The sequence below is a fragment of the Lepidochelys kempii genome, chromosome 28 (assembly GCF_965140265.1).
Source record: "Lepidochelys kempii isolate rLepKem1 chromosome 28, rLepKem1.hap2, whole genome shotgun sequence".
NCBI lineage: Eukaryota > Metazoa > Chordata > Testudines > Cheloniidae > Lepidochelys > Lepidochelys kempii.
In genome coordinates, this window is record NC_133283.1 from 4,021,632 (window position 1) to 4,040,116 (window position 18,485).

Below are 18,485 nucleotides of genomic sequence, written 5' to 3' on the forward strand. Positions count from 1 at the left end.
ACCAAGTATCAAGTGTAAACGCTTCATGCACTGTAGCAGCATGTAACATGGAATCACGGACAGTCCCCTTGGATCATCCCATAGATCTCACCATGCAGGTGAGCTCACTTTTGTGACAGATGGTCCCTTCCACCAGGAGTTCTCAACCTTTTTCTTTCTGAGCCCCCCCCCAACATGCTATAAAAACTCCACAATAACTGGTTTTCTGCATATAAAAGCCAGGGCTGGCGTTAGGGGATAGCAAGCAAGGCAACTGCCTGGGGCCCCCACAAAGCTACATTGCTTAGGCTTTGGCTTCAGCCCCGGGGGGTGGGGCTCAGGGCCCTGGACTTCAGCCCCACGCGCTGGGACTTCAGCTTTCTGCCCTGGGCCTCAGTGAATCTAATGGCAGGTTTCAGAGTAACAGCCGTGTTAGTCTGTATTCGCAAAAAGAAAAGGAGTACTTGTGGCACCTTAGAGACTAACCAATTTATTTGAGCATAAGCTTTCGTGAGCTACAGCTCACTTCACAATGCTGGCCTTGCTTGGCCGCCCCCTGAAAGCTGCTAGCGGCCCCCCAGGGAACCGCAGACTGCTGGTTGAGAACCACTGCCTTTCACCACGAATCACAGCAATGTTCAGGTTATTGCCAGTCCCAAAGGACCAGTCACTTACTTAGGTCAATTGAATCTTCGATCTCACAAGAAAGACAACACTTGTAGCCAGTCCTGTAATAACCTGTATTAAGATTATCAAAAAGAAAACAAAAGTTGTTTACAAAGTTAAAGCAGGTCATCATATAGATGCAGACAAGTTACAGTCTTAAATTTCAAAAGATAATAGAAGCTTCTATAATAAGCAAGCTCTACATACCCTTTAGGACTAACCCAGGCTAAGCAGCTGGGGATTTCTTGCTTATGCCTAGAAACTTTGCCCCCCAGAGTCCAAGCAGCATTCAGATAATCTGTTCCTTCTGTATGGGGTTTTTTAATCCCCTTCCTGCCATGTGCTCTGAGCTGCAAACTCAGCTAATGGGAAGTCAAGAGCACAACAACAGTCTTTTGCCTTCTTTAACATCCCATAATAGTCTATCTGGTGTTGATGGACCTTTCCTGCCTGGCAGGGTGTCATGCATTCCATTGACAATCAGCACTTCACACAGGTAAAGTCTCTCTCCTGTCTGGTGATTTACAGAGCCACAGAGGCTCACGATGCAACTAGTCAGATATTAACCCAGGCAGCAACTCACAAGCATTCAATAACGTCTAAACACATTCTTACCATTCTAATACCTGTTTTAACAATACTAACACAGGTGAGCCAGACTGATTCCAGCTCTGCATTTGTCCATGTTCAATTAAGACATGGGGGCTTTTGCAAGAGCTAACATCCCATCTGCCAGTGTCACAGGCAAGATAGGAAGGATGGTGTCCCTAGCCCCCTGTTTGCTAGAAGCCCCTGGCATTGGCCACTGAACTAGATGGACCATTGTTCTGACGCAGTGGGCTGTTCTTATGTTCACAGTCTCTATCAGGAGTATCTACTCATTTGGTCTCACTGGGGAGCCACAGAAAGAAACAAGGTGTGCTGAGGCAAGAAGGCCCAGTCTCAGAGCCCCCAGGGTCACGCTTGTCATAAGCTAAAACCAGCCCATGAAAGGGGGCACTCCCAGGAGAGATTGTATAAAGGCTGGAGCATCAAACAACTTTTTAAACCTGAGACAGCTGCCTTGGGGACATTGTCCTTGGGGACAATGACAGGGAGAATCCCACATAGTGACCTCTTTGATTCTGCTCTTCTCTGACCTTTTGTTTATAGAATCATAGAACTGGAAGGGACCTTGAGAGGTCATCTTGTCCAGTCCCCTGCACTCAAGGCAGGACTAAGTATTATCCAGACCATCCCTGACAGGTGTTTGTTCAGCCTGTTCTTAAAAATCCCCAATGATGGAGATTCCACAACCTCCCTAGGCACTTTATTCCAGTGCTAGGTAGGAAGGTTTTCCTAATCTCCAACCTAAAGCACCCTTGCTGCAATTTAAGCCCATTGCTGCTTATCCTATCCTCAGAATGTAAGAAGAACAATTTTTCTCCCTCCTCTTTGTAACAAACTTTTATGTACTGGAAAACTGTGATCATGTCCCCTCTCAGTCTTCTCTTCTCCAGACTAAACAAACCCAACTTTTTCAATCTTCCCTCATAGGTCATGTTTTCAAGGCCTTTAATCATTTCTGTTGCTCTTCTTTGGACTTTCTCCACATCTTTCCTGAATTGTGGCGCCCAGATCTGGACACAATACTCCAGTTGAGACCTAATCAGCACAGAGTAGAGCAGAAGAATTACTTCTCGTGTCTTGCTTATAATACTCCTGCTAATACATCCCAGAATTATGTTTGCTTTTTTTGCAACAGTGTTACACTGTTGACTCATATTTACCTTGTAATCCACTATGACCCCCCTGATCCCTTTCCGCAGTACTCCTTCCTAGGCACTCATTTCCCATTTTGTATGTGTGCAACTCATTGTTCCTTCCCAGGTGGATTACTTTATATTTGTCCTTATTGAATTTCATCCTGTTTACTTCAGACCATTTCTCCAGCTTGTCCAAATCATTTTGAATTTTAATCGTACCCTCCAAATCTCTTGCAATCCTCCCATCTTGGTATCATCCGCAAACTTGATAAGTGAAACAGAGACTCTGTTACTGGAAGGGTTTCACCATGTCTTAGAAGGTTCCACCCTGGTGGGAGGGGGCTAGGCCTGTACTGGAATAAGGTCACTCTGTGCTTCACAGTGTGGTGGAACCTAGGATGTCCATTAGCAGGGAAAAATCCTGGGGGGGAATTGGCTTGTGGAACAGACAAAAGCCCCGTCTGAATTCTCTCACATTGCCCTTCTCTCCCCGGCAGGCTACAGAATAACATCCACATTTTGCTCCAGATCATCCTGTCCTCCCAGGGGGAAGGAAATGGCTGCAATGGAGCTGACTCAGGTAAGGGATTATCAGGGAGGTGGTGATGGGCTCTGCTTGGAAGGAGAGGAGCAGTAAATGCATAGGAGGGTGGGAGCTGCTAGAGGTGGTGGTAGGCAGGAAATATCTAGGGTGGAGAAAGGGAGGGGACAGGATGTGACAAACCTGCTGAGGCTTGTGTAATCTAGGGTGTGATGGGTTGTCACCCCTGGGGTGCAGTCTGGGGGGGGCGGTCCTGGGAACCAGTGTGCCCTCTAACCCTCAAGCTGGGCTGGCCCTTGTCACACTGCTTTGCTGGAGATTCAGCCAGCCTCTCCAGGCCCTGTTATCACCCAACATGACAGCAGGTGGTGCCATACACCCAACTAAGTTACCTGAGTGCTTTACCTAAGCCACTCAAGGACAGATAGAGGACAGCAATCAATTTCCCAGCTCCCCATCCTTGCACATCTGCTGTAGTATAAATCCAGAATTATATCATCTCATAGTGCACAGGGATCTGTATAATGTAAGTTCATAAATATAGTTCGCCTTCCCCTTAATATGGGAAAGATACGCACAACAAACTTGTGTTAACCAAGCTGAGAATTTCCCCAGACACTTCACTGAAAATACACTGTTTAAGATAAAGCATAAAACAAGTTTATTAACTACAGAAAGATAGATTTTAAGTGATTATAAGTGGTAGCAAACAGATCAAAGCAGATTACTTAGCAAATAACCAAAAACTCAAACTAAGCCTAACATACTAAATGGACAGAATTTCAATTAGCAATTTCTCACGCTAACTGATGATACAAGCAGTCCACCAAGTTTCCATACACAAGCTAGAAATCCCTTTGCCCTGGCACCAGCACTTCCCCCAGTTCAGTCTTTGTTCCTCAGGTGTTTCCAGGATTTCTCTTGTGTGGGGAATGGGGCCAAGAGATGATGTCACACCCCACCTTTTGTAGCTTTTCCATATGGTGGGACCCCTTTGTTCCAAACTCAGTTCCCAGTCCAGTTTGTGGAAAAATACAGGTATCAAAATGGAGTTCAGTGTCATGTGGTCTGGTCACATGCCCTAGCATTCCCTGATGAGTCATAGTAGCCATGACACATAGGCTGGCTGAAACATTCACAGGAAGGCTAAGCTCTTCCATGGCCCATTGTCTTTGTTGATGAGCCATCAGCACTGTCTGGCTTCTTCATTGTTGTACCTGAAAGGCTAGTTGTGGGTAAAAAGAAAAGGAGTACTTGTGGCACCTTAGAAACTAACAGATTTATTTGAGCATAAGCTTTTGTGAGCTACAGCTCACTTCATCGGATGCATTCAGTGGAGCTTATGCTCAAATAAATTGGTTAGTCTCTAAGGTGCCACAAGTACTCTTTTTCTTTTTGCGAATACAGACTAACACGGCTGCTACTCTGAAACCTGCAGTTGTGGGTGTTACCCAGAGTAAGCACATTTGAAATACAGATACATAGTCAATATCCATAACTTCAGATACAGACATGATCCATGCACACAAATAGGATAATCATATTCAGCAAATCATAACTTTTCAATGACATCATACATGACTCATCTTGCACAAAATGCATCATAATTATGTCCTAATCATATTATAATCATACCACTTCGCTGAATATGGGATGTAATGTCAGATAGGGCCTAATTTCAAGGCACTGGAGTTGGGAATGGAACTTCCCCTCTTTGTGGAACAGGAAATAACCCTCCAGCCAGGGCTGGGAAAACTTCCCAGACTGCCAGTGATGGAGCCTGAATCTACTGACACTTCATTAGTTACCACCACCCTTAATCTTTGTGGCAACTGCAAACTTTATCAGTGATGATTTTATATTCTCTTCTAGGTCATTGATAAGAATGTTAAATAGCACAAGACCGAATCCTTGCGGGAACCTGCTAGAAATAAATCCACTCGACCATGGTTCCTCATTTACAATCAGCATTTTTAATCTATTTAATGTATGCCGTGTTTATTTTGTATTATTCTAGTTTTTTAGTCAAAATATTGTGCTGAACCAAGTCATACATCTTACAGAAGTCTAGGTATATTACATCAATAATTTAGTTCCAACCAAACTTTTGATCTCATCCAGTAAGGATATCCAGTTAGTTTGATAGGATCTGTTTTCTCTAAACCATTGTTAACGGGTACTAATTATACTACCCTCCTTTAATTCTTTATTAATGAAATCCAGTATCGGTTGCTCCATTATCTTGGTCAGTATTGATGTTAGACTGACACTCTTGTAATTAGCTGGGTCATCTCTTTTACACTTTTAAAATATTGGTACAGCATTAGCTTTATTCCAGTCTTCTGGAATTTCCCCAGTGTACCAAGTCCTAATTAAAATCAACACCACGCTCCTCCACCAGGTCCTTTAAAACTCCTGGATAGAAGTTATCTGGACTTGCTGATTTAAACATGTCTAATTTTAATAGCTGCTGTTTAACGTCCTTGTGAGTTGTTGTTGGAATGGAAAGAGTGTCATCGTCAACATCTTATGATATGAGTACATCATCTATTTGTCCCCAAATCCAGGAGATAAATATTTATTGAACACTTTTACCTCTTCTGCATTATTTTTGATAATTCTGCCATTTCCTTCTAGTAATTTACCACTACCATTGTTAGGATTCATTTTCTGCTTTATATACTTCCTTCTTATTTTCCTTGATTGGTCGTTGATTTCTGATAGCATCCCTTGCCAATTTTCTACAATTCTGACCTTCTCACTTATATTATTTCCTATTGACTTCCCCTTCCTTCCATATATTTTATTTGGAGAGTGTTGTGATACCTACCAGGGAGCCACCAGCAGGGTCCAGAGACAGCCCCATCTCCTATATCAAACTCTGGCTTGTAGGTATGTGATACGTGTGAAGACCCTGCCTCCATCTGTCATCTGGGAGACACAAAGTTTCTCTCTTTCTACCTTCTGATGCCTTCTGGCTGCTCTAAGCAAGGTGTGGGTGGGACTCTGTTAACATGTACCTCCCAGAGCTTCCATTTACCTGGCGCTGCTGTTCCGTGAATAGTGGGGCTGTGAGTGGGGCAGCAGGTACTGAGTGTTGGACTCTTGCTCTTTCAGGGGCCAGTGACTTTCGAGGAAGTGGCTGTGTATTTCACCAAGGGGGAATGGGCTCTGCTGGACCCCACTCAGAGAGCCCTCTACAGAGATGTCATGCGGGAGAACTACGAGACGGTGGTCTTGCTGAGTAAGGAGTCTGGTCCACTTGATTATTAGAAGCTGTGGGGTGTGTAAAGAACCGGAGTAGTAATTACTTTATACTTTTATTCTTCATACAAATTTTGACAAGTTTCCTTGTCCCCCTCCCCCCCTTTTTTTTGTGCCTTATCTCCCACCCAGTAGAATAATATTTGGACATGTGCCCTTTTGGTGCCATCAGTCATTTTGAAATTGCATTTAATGTATCCATATTGGATACATTAATAACTATATTAATAACTAGAGCTTTCATGCCTTTTCCTCATTTTAAGAGGAAGATATGCCACCTGTAGAATTCTAAATTCAGTAAATAGGTGTATGACTCATGCATGGCTTGTGTGACAGCCATTCAGGACCCCATGGGTGAAGGGAAAACAGAGCTGTAGGAGGGGAGGAGAAACAGGGAGTAGAGAATTCTGGAGTGCCAGGACATGGGGAGGGTGTGTGCAGGATAAGACTTAAGAAGCAGCAGGGAGGGATGATTTAGTGAGAGTTGAGGCGGGAACACAAGAAGGTCCCAAGGTGCAGGGAGATGGTGATGGCTGAGAGTAATGGGAAGAAGGGGAGTGGAGCGTGGAAGAAGGGCACTCAGGAAATGGGCTGGGTGGGTCAGTGGGAAGGAGGAGAGGTTTGGGGATCTAGAGCTGTGGGGGATCCCAGACCTTTAACCCCGAATCCCTACCCAGGCCTTGTTACTTTAGAGGCTGCACTCCATTTTTATTTCTGTTCAGTTTCACTTCATTATAATTTTTTTCTCAAATATTATTATTTTAACTCTTGACCTCCCTCTCCCACTCATTAACCCATTCCCACATATAACCTCCCCATCTCTATGCACGGCGACCCTGGCCTCCGATTCTGAGTCCTTGCTGCATTCCTCCCTCCCATAGCAGGGCGACTACCCAGGCACAAATGGGCACCTTGTTGATGATGTCTCAGGATGCTAGTGTAGCCTGAACAATTTTTACACCTATAAGATTACGTATTTGGGGTACAAATCGCCCCTGTACCTGGCTACTCAAAGTTAATTGAGAAGATGAAATTTGGTGAAAGACCCAGAACTCGATTTAATACAGACAGTTATAATTGAAATCATAGGCAAGGATCAATGCACCTAACGATTAGACTAAGATAAGTACAGTAAAGAGGGTTATGGGCACCATTGGAAACAAAGATTGATGGGCAAAGGAGCCCATGAGAAGGGAGGTCCTGATTCAGTTTACACTGTCTTGGGGACCGGACATGCCTCCAGCTTTCATCCAGAACACACCACACGATCCATTGTCTACAGCCAAGCTCTTCGATACAACTGCATTTGCTCCAACCCCTTAGACAGAGACAAATACCTACAAGATCTCTATCAAGCATTCTTACAACTACAATACCCACCTGCGGAAGTGAAGAAACAGATTGACAGAGCCAGAAGAGTACCCACAAGTTACCTACTACAGGACAGGCCTAACAAAGAAAATAACTGAATGCCACTAGCCATCACCTTCAGCCCCCAACTAAAACCTCTCCAGTGCATCATCAAGGATCTACAACCTATCCTGAAGGACGACCCATCACTCTCACAAATCTTGGGAGACAGGCCAGTCCTTGCTTACAGACAGCCCCCCAACCTGAAGCAAACACTCACCAGCAACCACACACCACACAACAGAACCACTAACCCAGGAACCTATCCTTCAAACAAAGCCCGTTGCCAACTGTGTCCACATATCTATTCAGGGGACACCATCATAGTGCCTAATCACATCAGCCACACTATCAGAGCCTCGTTCACCTGCACATCTACCAATCTGATGTATGCCATCATGTGCCAGCAATGCCCCTCTGCCATGTACATTGGTCAAACTGGACAGTCTCTATGTAAAAGAATAAATGGACACAAATCAGACATCAAGAATTAGAACATTCAAAAACCAGTCGGAGAACACTTCAATCTCTTTGGTCACTTGATTACAGACCTAAAAGTGGCAATTCTTTAACAAAAAAACTTCAAAAACAGACTCCAGGGAGAGACTGCTGAATTGGAATTAATTTGCAAACTGGATACAATTAATTAGGCTTGAATAGAGACTGGGAGTGGATGGGTCATTACACAAAGTAAAACTATTTCCCCATGTTTATTCCCCTCACCCCCGTTGCCGGCACCCAGTGCCGAGAGGCTGAACAACAGCTTGAGTTGGTTCGTTACCCGGTGTGCTGCACCCAATAATCACAACAGGGTGGAGAAGCAGAAAAGTTTATTTGAAGCTTCAAAAAGGTACAGGGAGATTTGAATCTCAAATCCTGTACAACAGAGCAGGAAGTTACACAGGCTTTTATACATCCTTTTTCCCAGCATACTTATCCAATAGCAAGCTGCCCCAAGTATCCATATAGCCAGCCAATCCAGTTCCCAGCTAGTTCCCTGATTCTCTGTATCATTTGTTAAACTATACATAAAGCTGCTTTATTCAGCATTGTTCTTCCATATCTCCCCTGTTTGGCCTTGCTTAGTTTCAGGCAGTCTGACTCTGCAACATACTGTTGCAGATTCTCAGCATAACTGCTGTGAGTGCCTCCAGGCGGGGGGGCCAAGGACACTTGGGCCTAGCACGCAGAGCTGCTGCGAGTGCCTCCAGGTAGGAGGGGGGGGCCAAGGACACCGGGGCCTAGTGCGAGGGGGCTTCATCGACACTCGTGGTCTTACATCCCCTCGAGTTACCTAGTGGCCATGCTCCAGTATTCCCAACACCCCCGACACTGTTCCTCAGATGTTCTTGTCAATTGCTGGAAATGACCCACCTTGATTATCACTACAAAAGGTTTTTTACCCTCAGCCCCGCCGCTCTTCTGCTGGTAATAGCTCACCTTAAGTGATCACTCTCGTTACAGTGTGGATGGTAACACCCAATGTTTCATGTTCTCTGTGTATATAAATCTCCGCAATGTATTTTCCACTGAATGCATCCGATGAAGTGAGCTGTAGCTCACGAAAGCTTATGCTCAAATAAATTTGTTAGTCTCTAAGGTGCCACAAGTACTCCTTTTCTTTTAATGAAAAAATGGTAACTAGGAGAGGTATTTTATCTGCTTCCTTATGGTAATAGTACAACTATATACCGTATCTGCTCCTTTACTCTGATTATAGTAATGTCAATAGCTGCCCCATCCCATATGTGGCCTCTGGGAAGTCCGTAATTAAGCATCAAGCATTAATACTCATGATTTACATCACTTATTTATTAATAATTCCAATATATGAATGCAGTCCAACTGCTGAGATACTGCATAGCAACCTAATTGCTAAAGCCCGCCCCAAACTTCCTTCTTATTGGCTTATTGCACCTGTGGCTTATTGCACCTGTTTGTAGTTACTCATTAGTCTCTCAAAATGAGGGTGCAAAATATCTGACCTTAGGCCTATTCAGGTAAATCCCATACTTTAATATAACTACTCCCACAAAGCCTCAACCTAATATAACAGGCCCTTAACTGTAGTAAGCTTAATAACCCATTTATTTATGTTCGCCTCCTTGCCCCTCCATGTATGTTCCAAGCTAATAAGCAATACTCTGATAATGACATTTTACCTCTAGCGAGTAAAAAATTACCCACAAGACCTGAGACTGGGTCATAGATCATAAAATCAGGTTGGGATCAACAGGAGTGAGAGTTTGGGGTAGCCTTGTCCTCCTCTCCCCATCTGCAGCAGCCACCAGCTGTCTTCCCTCCAGGCTCTGTGGATCTCTGAGCCTGACCCTCCTGAAGTTGTGTGGCCCAGTTCTTGTTTCTTATATTCTCCTTTTCCAGAAGAATTAGAGACTGTTGCTCCTGAATTTTAGTGTTTAATTCCCCAGCCTTTTCCACATTACACATCTCCCTCCCATTAAACTGAGTCACTAGATTTCCTCATTCCCCAAAATGTGCTTTTGCAATGTCACAGTTCTGGGGTTGCTCATCCTTTGTCCTGCCTCCATGCTCTGCTCAAGGAATGCCCTCTCCAGTATCAGGCCTCTAGCCAGCCCCTCTCTATGGCTAGGGACCCACATGCCTCTCCTTTTTGACCAGGGTTTGAGGATTGCAGCTTGTCCTCCACTGTGTTCACTGGACTAATGTCCAGTTCCTGTGCTTTGCTTTCTCTCCAAGGGCTGTGAGCAGTGTGTGTGTGTGTGATAGAGGTGGGAATTTTGGTAATATTTCTATGATGCGAATACACACCTCAGTTTCCCCCTGTGTTTGGGATTGCTATGATTACAAAGAGCAGGAGGCGTGAGGTGTTTTGTCACATAGCTGTCATGGGGTGATATGAATGGGTCATTAAGGACTGCCTGGGCCCAAACTACATCAATGGAATACCCGACAGAGACAAGGGAATAATTGTCACCTGGCCATGGGAGGATCTCCGCTTGGCTGAGTGAAGCATACATGGACTCGTTGTGTTTTTGGGAGCAGGAAGAAATGGGCTCGCAGACGCAGGGAGGTCTACTGGAGTGAAGACAAATGGACAGGCACAGTGAAAGGAAACCAAATTGTTTTCAACAGCAGCATGGCTCAAGGGCATTGTCCAGTATGGGCTATATTGTCTTCTTTGCTTCTCTATCCTCATCTAAGGACTTTCCAATGCTGTGTTTCGCTTGATTAATAAACCCTGCTATGTTTTAAAAGTCTGCCCAGTGTCACAGCAGAAACTTGGTGAGGTGCATTGAAGCATGAATGAGGAACTGTCTCTGAAGAGGAGTGTAGTTCAGCTGGGCCTGCTGGCAGAGTTCACGGGTTGAAATAGGAGTCTTGAAGCCAGAGGCTCAGTCTCAGGTGTTGAAGCTACATGGCCTATCCTTGTGGAAGAGTGGGACCCCTTGGGGGTCTAGCGCACTCAAGGGGCACCTCCCAAGGACTGTTTAAAAGCCAGGGCATTGCACAGATCCTATGGATCCATGACAGTGTGCCTTATGGGGAAAAGATATAAAACAAGGAAAGGATCTAAATGCGTACTTACCATCACCCCCTCATCAGTCCTCATGGGAATCCCTGATTTGTTCCAAAGTGTTTTAAAACCTTCCTTCAAGGCTTACCTCTTGGTTATCAGGTCATGTCAGTTTTGTTAGAGGGCTTTCCCTTCACCCTTCCACTTCCTTGTTTCTTGTCATGCAGACAGCAAGCAGCAAAAGACCAGAAGTCCTAAGTGCAGATAATGCAATGTTTATTGGGGTTCATTTCTAAGCAAGCATAGTCCGAAGCCCTTCACACCAGTCAGATTTATCTCTATATGCCAATACAGTCTGTTTCCCAGTGTTTACCCCGTGTCCCTCTTCCCAACTCTGACAGAGCCTTGTCTGTGTCCCTGTTTCCATTCCCCCCCTTAACAAACATGATTCCAATTTCCCTTCCCCGTCCTGTTTAACACCAGTTTATATAGTAATATTTTCAGCTTTACCTTAACCAATCATTTTACTGAAATTTAACTAACCAATCCTAACATATTGTAACATAATTCTCTATCCAATTATATCCCACTACCCTAATTAACTGACACCTAGCAAAATTAATTATACAACACAGAGAAACAATTAGAGAACCAGATTGATTAACAACAGAAAAGTGGGGGACATAAAGATAAAGCAATACAGAAATGAGGGTTTCACAATGATAACGATTGAGAAGTGATTTCTTGCCAGACAGGATGCTATCAAACTAAGTTTTCTTTAACCATCTTAAGATCTGTTTCTTTATCTGATGGTGATGGGCACTATCAGGACAGGATCATCTTCCTAATAACCCAATACCACCTTATTTCAATGTGACTGGTTTGGGATTTGACAATGTGACCGTACACTTCCCAGCTTATGGCTGCCCCTGCAGCTTAGCCAAAGGCCTTAGCCTAAGAACAAAGCCTCAAACTATTGTTGCCGGCACAGAGTGCCTGAGGCAAGCAACAGCAAGGTTCATTGCCCGCTGTGCGTTACCCAATAATCACAACGGGGTGGAGAAGCAGAAAAGTTTATTTGAAGCTTCAATATGGTACAAGGAGCTATTCACCTCAAATCCTGTACCCAGAGCAGGAAGTTACACAGACTTTTATACATACTTTCTTCAGCATACTTATCCAATAGCAAGCTGCCCTAAGTATCCATATAGCCAGCCAATCCAGATACCAGCTAGTTTCCTTTTTTTGTGTACCATTTGTTAAACCATATATAAAGCTGCTTTGTTTAGCATTGTTCTGCCATATTTGCCTTGTCTGGCCTTGTTTAATTTCAGACAGTCTGACTTTGCAACATATTGTTGCGAAATCCCCAGCATGACTGTTGCGAGTGCCTCCGGGCGGGGGGGGGCCAAGGACACTTGGGCCTAGTGCGAGGGGGCTTTATTGACACTCGTGGTCTTCCATTCCCTCGAGTTACCTAGTGGCCATGACCAGTGTCCCCAACAACTTCCTTCTTTGAGAACACTCAACAGCCTTAGCTCTGAGTTTTTTTACTTGGGCTACTTATTTTTTTACAATAGGACTTTGCATAAGTACTTTGTGATAGCCCTGAAGAGAATGACTTATTAACTTTTGCAAAAGGGTCTTGACACATGATACTGCACAGCATAATACCATTAATACAAGCAATACAGGAAAGAGAAGTTTTAATAACAGGCTAAATAAACCACCAAGCCAAGACGACAAACCCCAGCCTGAAAACAAGGTTTGTAACCAATCGCTCTCAGGGGCAGTATAGGTAACCTGTGCTCTGGCTCAGGCATGGGCCTCAGCCTGTACCACCTTCTCATAGATCTCATAACTGCTATCATTTACATATACACAACATCGGGGCCCGATAAGGGCACAAACCCCTCCTTGGGATGCCAAGAGATAGTCCAAACCCAGACTGTTTTGGAGGGAAAACGTCCTGAGCTTCTGTACCTCTTTATTTAATGTTTTTACTGCCGACCCTAAATTACTAACCGAGTCCTCTAGCTCTAAGGCAACTTTCTCAAGTACCATTTGCAGCCTTACAGTATAGCGGCCTATGCCTGCCATGGCTGGCCCGGTAAACAGTGGCGCTATTCCCAGTACAGAGCACCCTACAAGTTTCTCGGTTGTGAAGGGATTCTTTATATTGCCCTCCAATGCTGCAGTTATTTGCCACAGGGTCTTTTTCCATGACTTAACAGAGGTATTTCGGGCATTTCTGATTTTTCCTTTGGGCAGTGTGGTAGTTATTGACAGATGAGGAACTCCATGAGCTATATAACAGTTACCTGTCCAGTTGGCTGGCAGCACCTTGTAAGCCTTTCGGCCACATACAAAATAGTGACCTTGTAGGGCCCAATAAGGACTGTTTTTAAAGGGGATTCCTGGGGTATTTAAGCTGCTTTTTTAAACAGTTCAACTTAGGGGCATCCCATTCTCCTGATTGGGTACATGTGGGGGTGTTTTTAATTGTGCCGTTTAAATTACACTTGCCATAGGGACCACTACAAACCCACCATTGGCTTGCTACATTGGAGATATTAACTGGATGGCAAGTTATATTTCCAAACCCTTCTTCTGAGGTAAGATTATTCGTAAGAGTTTTCCCAAAAGGGGAGGAACCATTACACCCACACTGCTGACCTCCCCTTTTGGTCTTTATTTAATACCCATCAGCCCACTGTGTAAGAACACAGGAGCTCTTTCCCACAGGACGCCCATAGTGATCAGATTGGTTTCGGGTGAAACAAAATACTCCCGCAGTGAGTACTGCAACTGAATACTCCTGGTCCTGATAGGTGGCTTGCTGTAAAGAGATCTTGTTCCAGAACGGTGAGTCCATTCTTTCCTGCTCTTTGGTGGCGGCTAATTTTGCTAGGGTTAAGGGCAGCATGTCAAGGGGCATTTCCGTTTTGGGGGACAGTGGAGTCGGAGCACATACCCAGCAATCAGTCTGGTTTGTTAAATTAGCAACATGGTGCTCAAGTAAAACAAAGGAGTTATGCTCCCGATATGCGCAGTTTGGAAATAACAATACAGAGAATAACAATGTTACCCAATTAATTATTACCAGAGTTTTCCCAACCCAGGGTCTCCAGTACCTGGGTGGGCCCATTTTGGCGTTAAGGTGCCCGCTATTTGTGTCTCTTAAACAGTAGCTTTAGCCCGAGATTGTTACTAGATGAGGAGTTAGCAGGTTGGACGGTCCACTGTTTGCTGACGAGGGGGCAGGTACTGCCTTCAGACGAGAGTGATGGATCCAGTTCTTGTGTTCCTTGACCTTTGCCGCCGTATGGGAGATCAGCAGGACGGTATAGGGTCCTTTCCACTTTTCCTGGAGAGGCTCGTTTTTCCATTAGTTGGATAAGTGCTTCCCTGCCAGCATGAGTGGTTTGATGTAGTTTTTGCAGTACCGGCCGGTTCAGGCCCTTTGGTAGGAGGACCTTCCCTTCCGGGAAATGGAGCCATCCCTCCTTTTTCCGGAGACCGAGTTTGTTAGTTAGCTGTTTTTCCTTCCCAGAGTACTGAGGGGTTGGAAGCTTTCCTACTGATGGGATAAGGGCATGCATATGGGCGTTCTCAGCCTGAGGGGATGGCAGGGTGGCAGCGTGCTTAGCCTCTCTATCTGCGACGGCATTACCCCGGCCAAATTTTGATCTTCCCTTTGATGGGCTTTACAGTGTACCACCGCCACTTCCGAGGGAAGTTGTACGGCTTCTAGGAGCCGGAGGATTTGGGGCCCGTACTTGACTGGGGAGCCTTGGGCTGTCAGCATTCCCCTTTGCTTCCATAGGCCAGCATGAGCATGCAGCACACCAAAAGCTTACTTTGAATCAGTAAAAATGTTGACCCGCTTTTTTTTGACAGTTTAAGTGCACGGGTCAGGGCTATTAGTTTTCTGTAAACCTTCTCTGGCTTCCCTCTTGATTGGATACTGTTTTACTTGCACTGGGCCTTTTCCTGGTATGAGCTGAATAGTAATGGGGGTTTGGTGGGTGGCCTTTCCTGGGATCCCTGATGCCCACACGAGGGGGTACACCTGGTCTTCCCACCGGCTCCATGCTGGGGCTTGCATAGCTGAGGGCTTAACTGCAAGGCTTATAATCCATGCATTCTCAGGGGGTAAGGTAAGGGTTATTTCATCCTCAGTAAAATGCAGGGTGGCACCTAGGCGACAAAGCAGGTCCCATCCCAGCAGAGGTGTTGGACACTCAGGGAGGTATACCAGCTTCTGGGATATAGTCCTGTTTCCCAAAGCGCATTCCGCTGGGGCATACGCTGGGCACTTGGTGTCCCTGCCTGTGGCTTCCACCACGGTAAGGGAATTTGCTACTGGCAACTGCAGGGGTCTATTTACGGCAGTTCGTGCCGCTCCAGAGTCTCCTAAAAAATCTATTTCCGAGCTCCCTACCCGCATTTTTACTCGGGGTTCCGGGGGTAGGGTGGTCCGTCTCCCCTGACACCCCTATTCCTGCTTCCCCATTGCCATTATAGAGGCACCCCCCTTTTCTTTCCTCTCTGGGCACTCATTTTTCCAGTGTCCCTCTTGTCGACACAAGGCACACTGGTTGCGACCCAGTCATCTCTCCTGCGAGCCCGGACGTCCACGTCCATGGCCCCTTCCTCCCCGGCTACTTCCCTTAGTGCCGGCCTGTACAACTGTTACCATCAGTCTCACTTGCTTTCTCTTCTTCTTTGCTTCTTTCAGACTATAAGCTTGCTTTGCAGTTTCTAAGATATGTGCCATGGTCATTCCCATTAAATTCTCCTTTTTTTGTAACTTTCTCTTAATATCAGGGGCTGCTCTGCTCGTAAAAGTTCCCTTAATGATTGACTCAGTTGCCTGATCATTGGGATTTGCATTTGTGTTCTGTCGAATCGTGTTCCGAATATGCTGTAGAAAGGCCCCTGGGTTTTCTTTTAGATCCTGCATTACTTCATATGGTTTTCCCCAATTATTATGTCAGACAGCCGAGTGACGGAGTCCATGCAAAAGCAACTCCTTATAGGAGGTAAGTCGGGTCATATTCCCAAGATCATTTGGATCCCACCTGGGGTCTGCTCGGGGGACTTGTGCATCCAGGTCAGGAACATTAATACGATCCCGGTCGTACCGTTTCTGTGCCTCGTCCCTTGCCTTGGACACAACCTGTTGTCTTTCAACCTCAGATAATAAGGTTCGCAGGAGGATGTTACAATTATCCCAGTCCAGCTTATGGCTGCTAAGACACCCCTCAAAAACTGAAATAAACCTGCTTGGGTTGGTGGAAAACTCCCCTGCCTGTGCTTTGAAAGCAGCCAAATCCACAGGTTTAAAGGGCACATGAGTATAGACCTACATAATCGTGGCCGAACACCTGTCCGATCCAGACCGGGCGACTTTAGTTTCGGTGATTAAGGGGTATAATCCAACCGTTGGGGACTTACAAGGTGTGGGTGTAGGGGCCGAAGGGGACACCGGCTCTGCCATTACAGTGGGGGTGGGAGTCTGGGGACTAACATTAGCTGCTACCGAACCAGTCAGAGTCAAATTACATTGCTGTAAAATATCTGGTCGAGTACATAAAGACAGAAACAAATGTGCATACATATGTTCATTCCATTTCCTTGTTCGCTGACAGAACAGGAGTAACTGGAGGATCATGTTATGATTAATTGACCCTCCTGGTGGCCACCACTCCTGGTCCTCTAGTTGATATTGAGGCCAGTCAACTGTACAGAATCGTTTTAATTGACTCTTAGTCATCGGATCCGAACCAAATACCTTCCAGTTTGCTAGGATACACTTTAAGGGCGTACACTGTGCCCTGCCTCCTGAGCTCTGTCCCTGCCCCATACCTACAGGGTAATTCTGGGCGTCCCCAGATTCCAACAGAGCATACAATCCGGATTTCAAAAGGTTCCTATCTTATCCAAGGGACCGGTTCCCCACCGTCGCCCGCAGCTGCTTTTCCACTATATGAGTTCGTTGCACCGTTGTGCCCTCCGGGGTCGATCAAATTGCGTCTCCTCCGAGGCCCCCGATGAACTCACTGGTACGCGCTGGTCGTCGGTTGTTGTTGCAATCCGTTGGCCGCCGGGAGGGGTCCGGGCAAGGCTAAATAGCAGCCTCGAGCCCACCCAGGGACGCCAAAAGCTGTTGCTGGCACAGAGTGCCCGAGGCAAGCAACAGCAAGGTTCGTTGCCTGGTGTGCATCACCCAATAATCACAACGGGGTGGAGAAGCAGAAAAGTTTATTTGAAGCTTCAATATAGTACAGGGAGCTATTCACCTCAAATCCTGTACCCAGAGCAGGAAGTTACACAGACTTTTATACATCCTTTCTTCAGCATACTTATCCAATAGCAAGCTGCCCTAAGTATCCATATAGCCAGCCAGATACCAGCTAGTTCCCTTTTTCTTTGTACCATCTGTTAAACCATATATAAAGCTGCTTTGTTCAGCATTGTTCTGCCATATCTGCCCTGTCTGGCCTTGTTTAGTTTCAGACAGTCTGACTTTGCAACATATTGTTGCGAAATCCCCAGCATGACTGTTGCGAGTGCCTCCAGGCGGGGGGGCCAAGGACACTTGGGCCTAGTGCGAGGGGACTTCATTGACACTCATGGTCTTCCATTCCCTCGAGTTACCTAGCGGCCATCCCCAGTGTCCCCAACACTATCCTAGTGAGAGAAGGTCCATACACAGGCAGACTGTGATTTTGATTCTTTGTTTTTATACCCCTGTAGCTAGCTAAGTGATAAAAATACACCTAAGTTCTTAAAGAATAGGCTTTACAGGCAGGCCTCAATATATCTACATTCTAACAGTGGGTTCTACCCCTTCCCCCATTCTGTGTCTGTCTTGTCTATTTAGATTGTAAATTCTTCAGGGCATGGGCCATCTACTATTCTGTGTATGTACTTTGCCTAGCACAATGGGGACCCACTGTTAGTTGGTCCTTAGGCACTAAGATAATGAATATGATTTATAATAATAACTCTCTTGATAATTTGAACCAAGAAAGCTGGCCTTGGGATGTTACTGCTTAAAAATGAGCTGGGCTTAAAACCATGGAATATACTTTGTGACAAATATCCCACAAATTCCACTGACCTCCCTTGTTTTCTTTGCCTTTAGTAGGGTTTCCAGTTTCCCAACCTGATGTGATCTTGCAGCTGGAACGAGGGGAAGAGCCTTGGGTCCCAGACCTCCAGGGCTCTGAGAAAGAAGTGCTCCCGAGAGTTGCCTGCACAGGTGAGGAATTGGTTAAACCAACTCAAAAACTGTCCATGAATACAGGAAACATTTGCGATGCCCTACAGAGATCTTGTGAGCTCTCCAAGTTCAGAATTGTTCCCTGCGATGTGG

The 18,485-nt window shown here is 45.5% G+C and overlaps 2 protein-coding genes across 13 annotated transcripts in view; both read left to right on the plus strand.

Moving 5' to 3' along the window:
• The window catches only part of LOC140904199 (uncharacterized), a 302,914-nt gene that overhangs the window by 63,884 nt on the left and 220,545 nt on the right, over nucleotides 1–18,485 (plus strand). The gene's annotated exons all lie outside the window — the stretch shown is intronic.
• The window catches only part of LOC140904234 (uncharacterized), a 38,298-nt gene that overhangs the window by 12,519 nt on the left and 7,294 nt on the right, over nucleotides 1–18,485 (plus strand). For 2 of the 9 annotated variants that reach the window (XM_073326680.1, XM_073326682.1), the window contains exons 2-4: nucleotides 2,888–2,970; nucleotides 6,049–6,175; nucleotides 18,255–18,371. In XM_073326680.1, the coding sequence (XP_073182781.1) occupies nucleotides 2,947–2,970; nucleotides 6,049–6,175; nucleotides 18,255–18,371 (268 nt within the window). In that variant the 5' untranslated portion in view covers nucleotides 2,888–2,946. Of the gene's footprint in view, nucleotides 1–2,887; nucleotides 2,971–6,048; nucleotides 6,215–18,254; nucleotides 18,372–18,485 lie in introns of those variants that run through there. The other 7 variants (XM_073326687.1, XM_073326684.1, XM_073326689.1 and 4 more) reach the window with 5 other exon arrangements.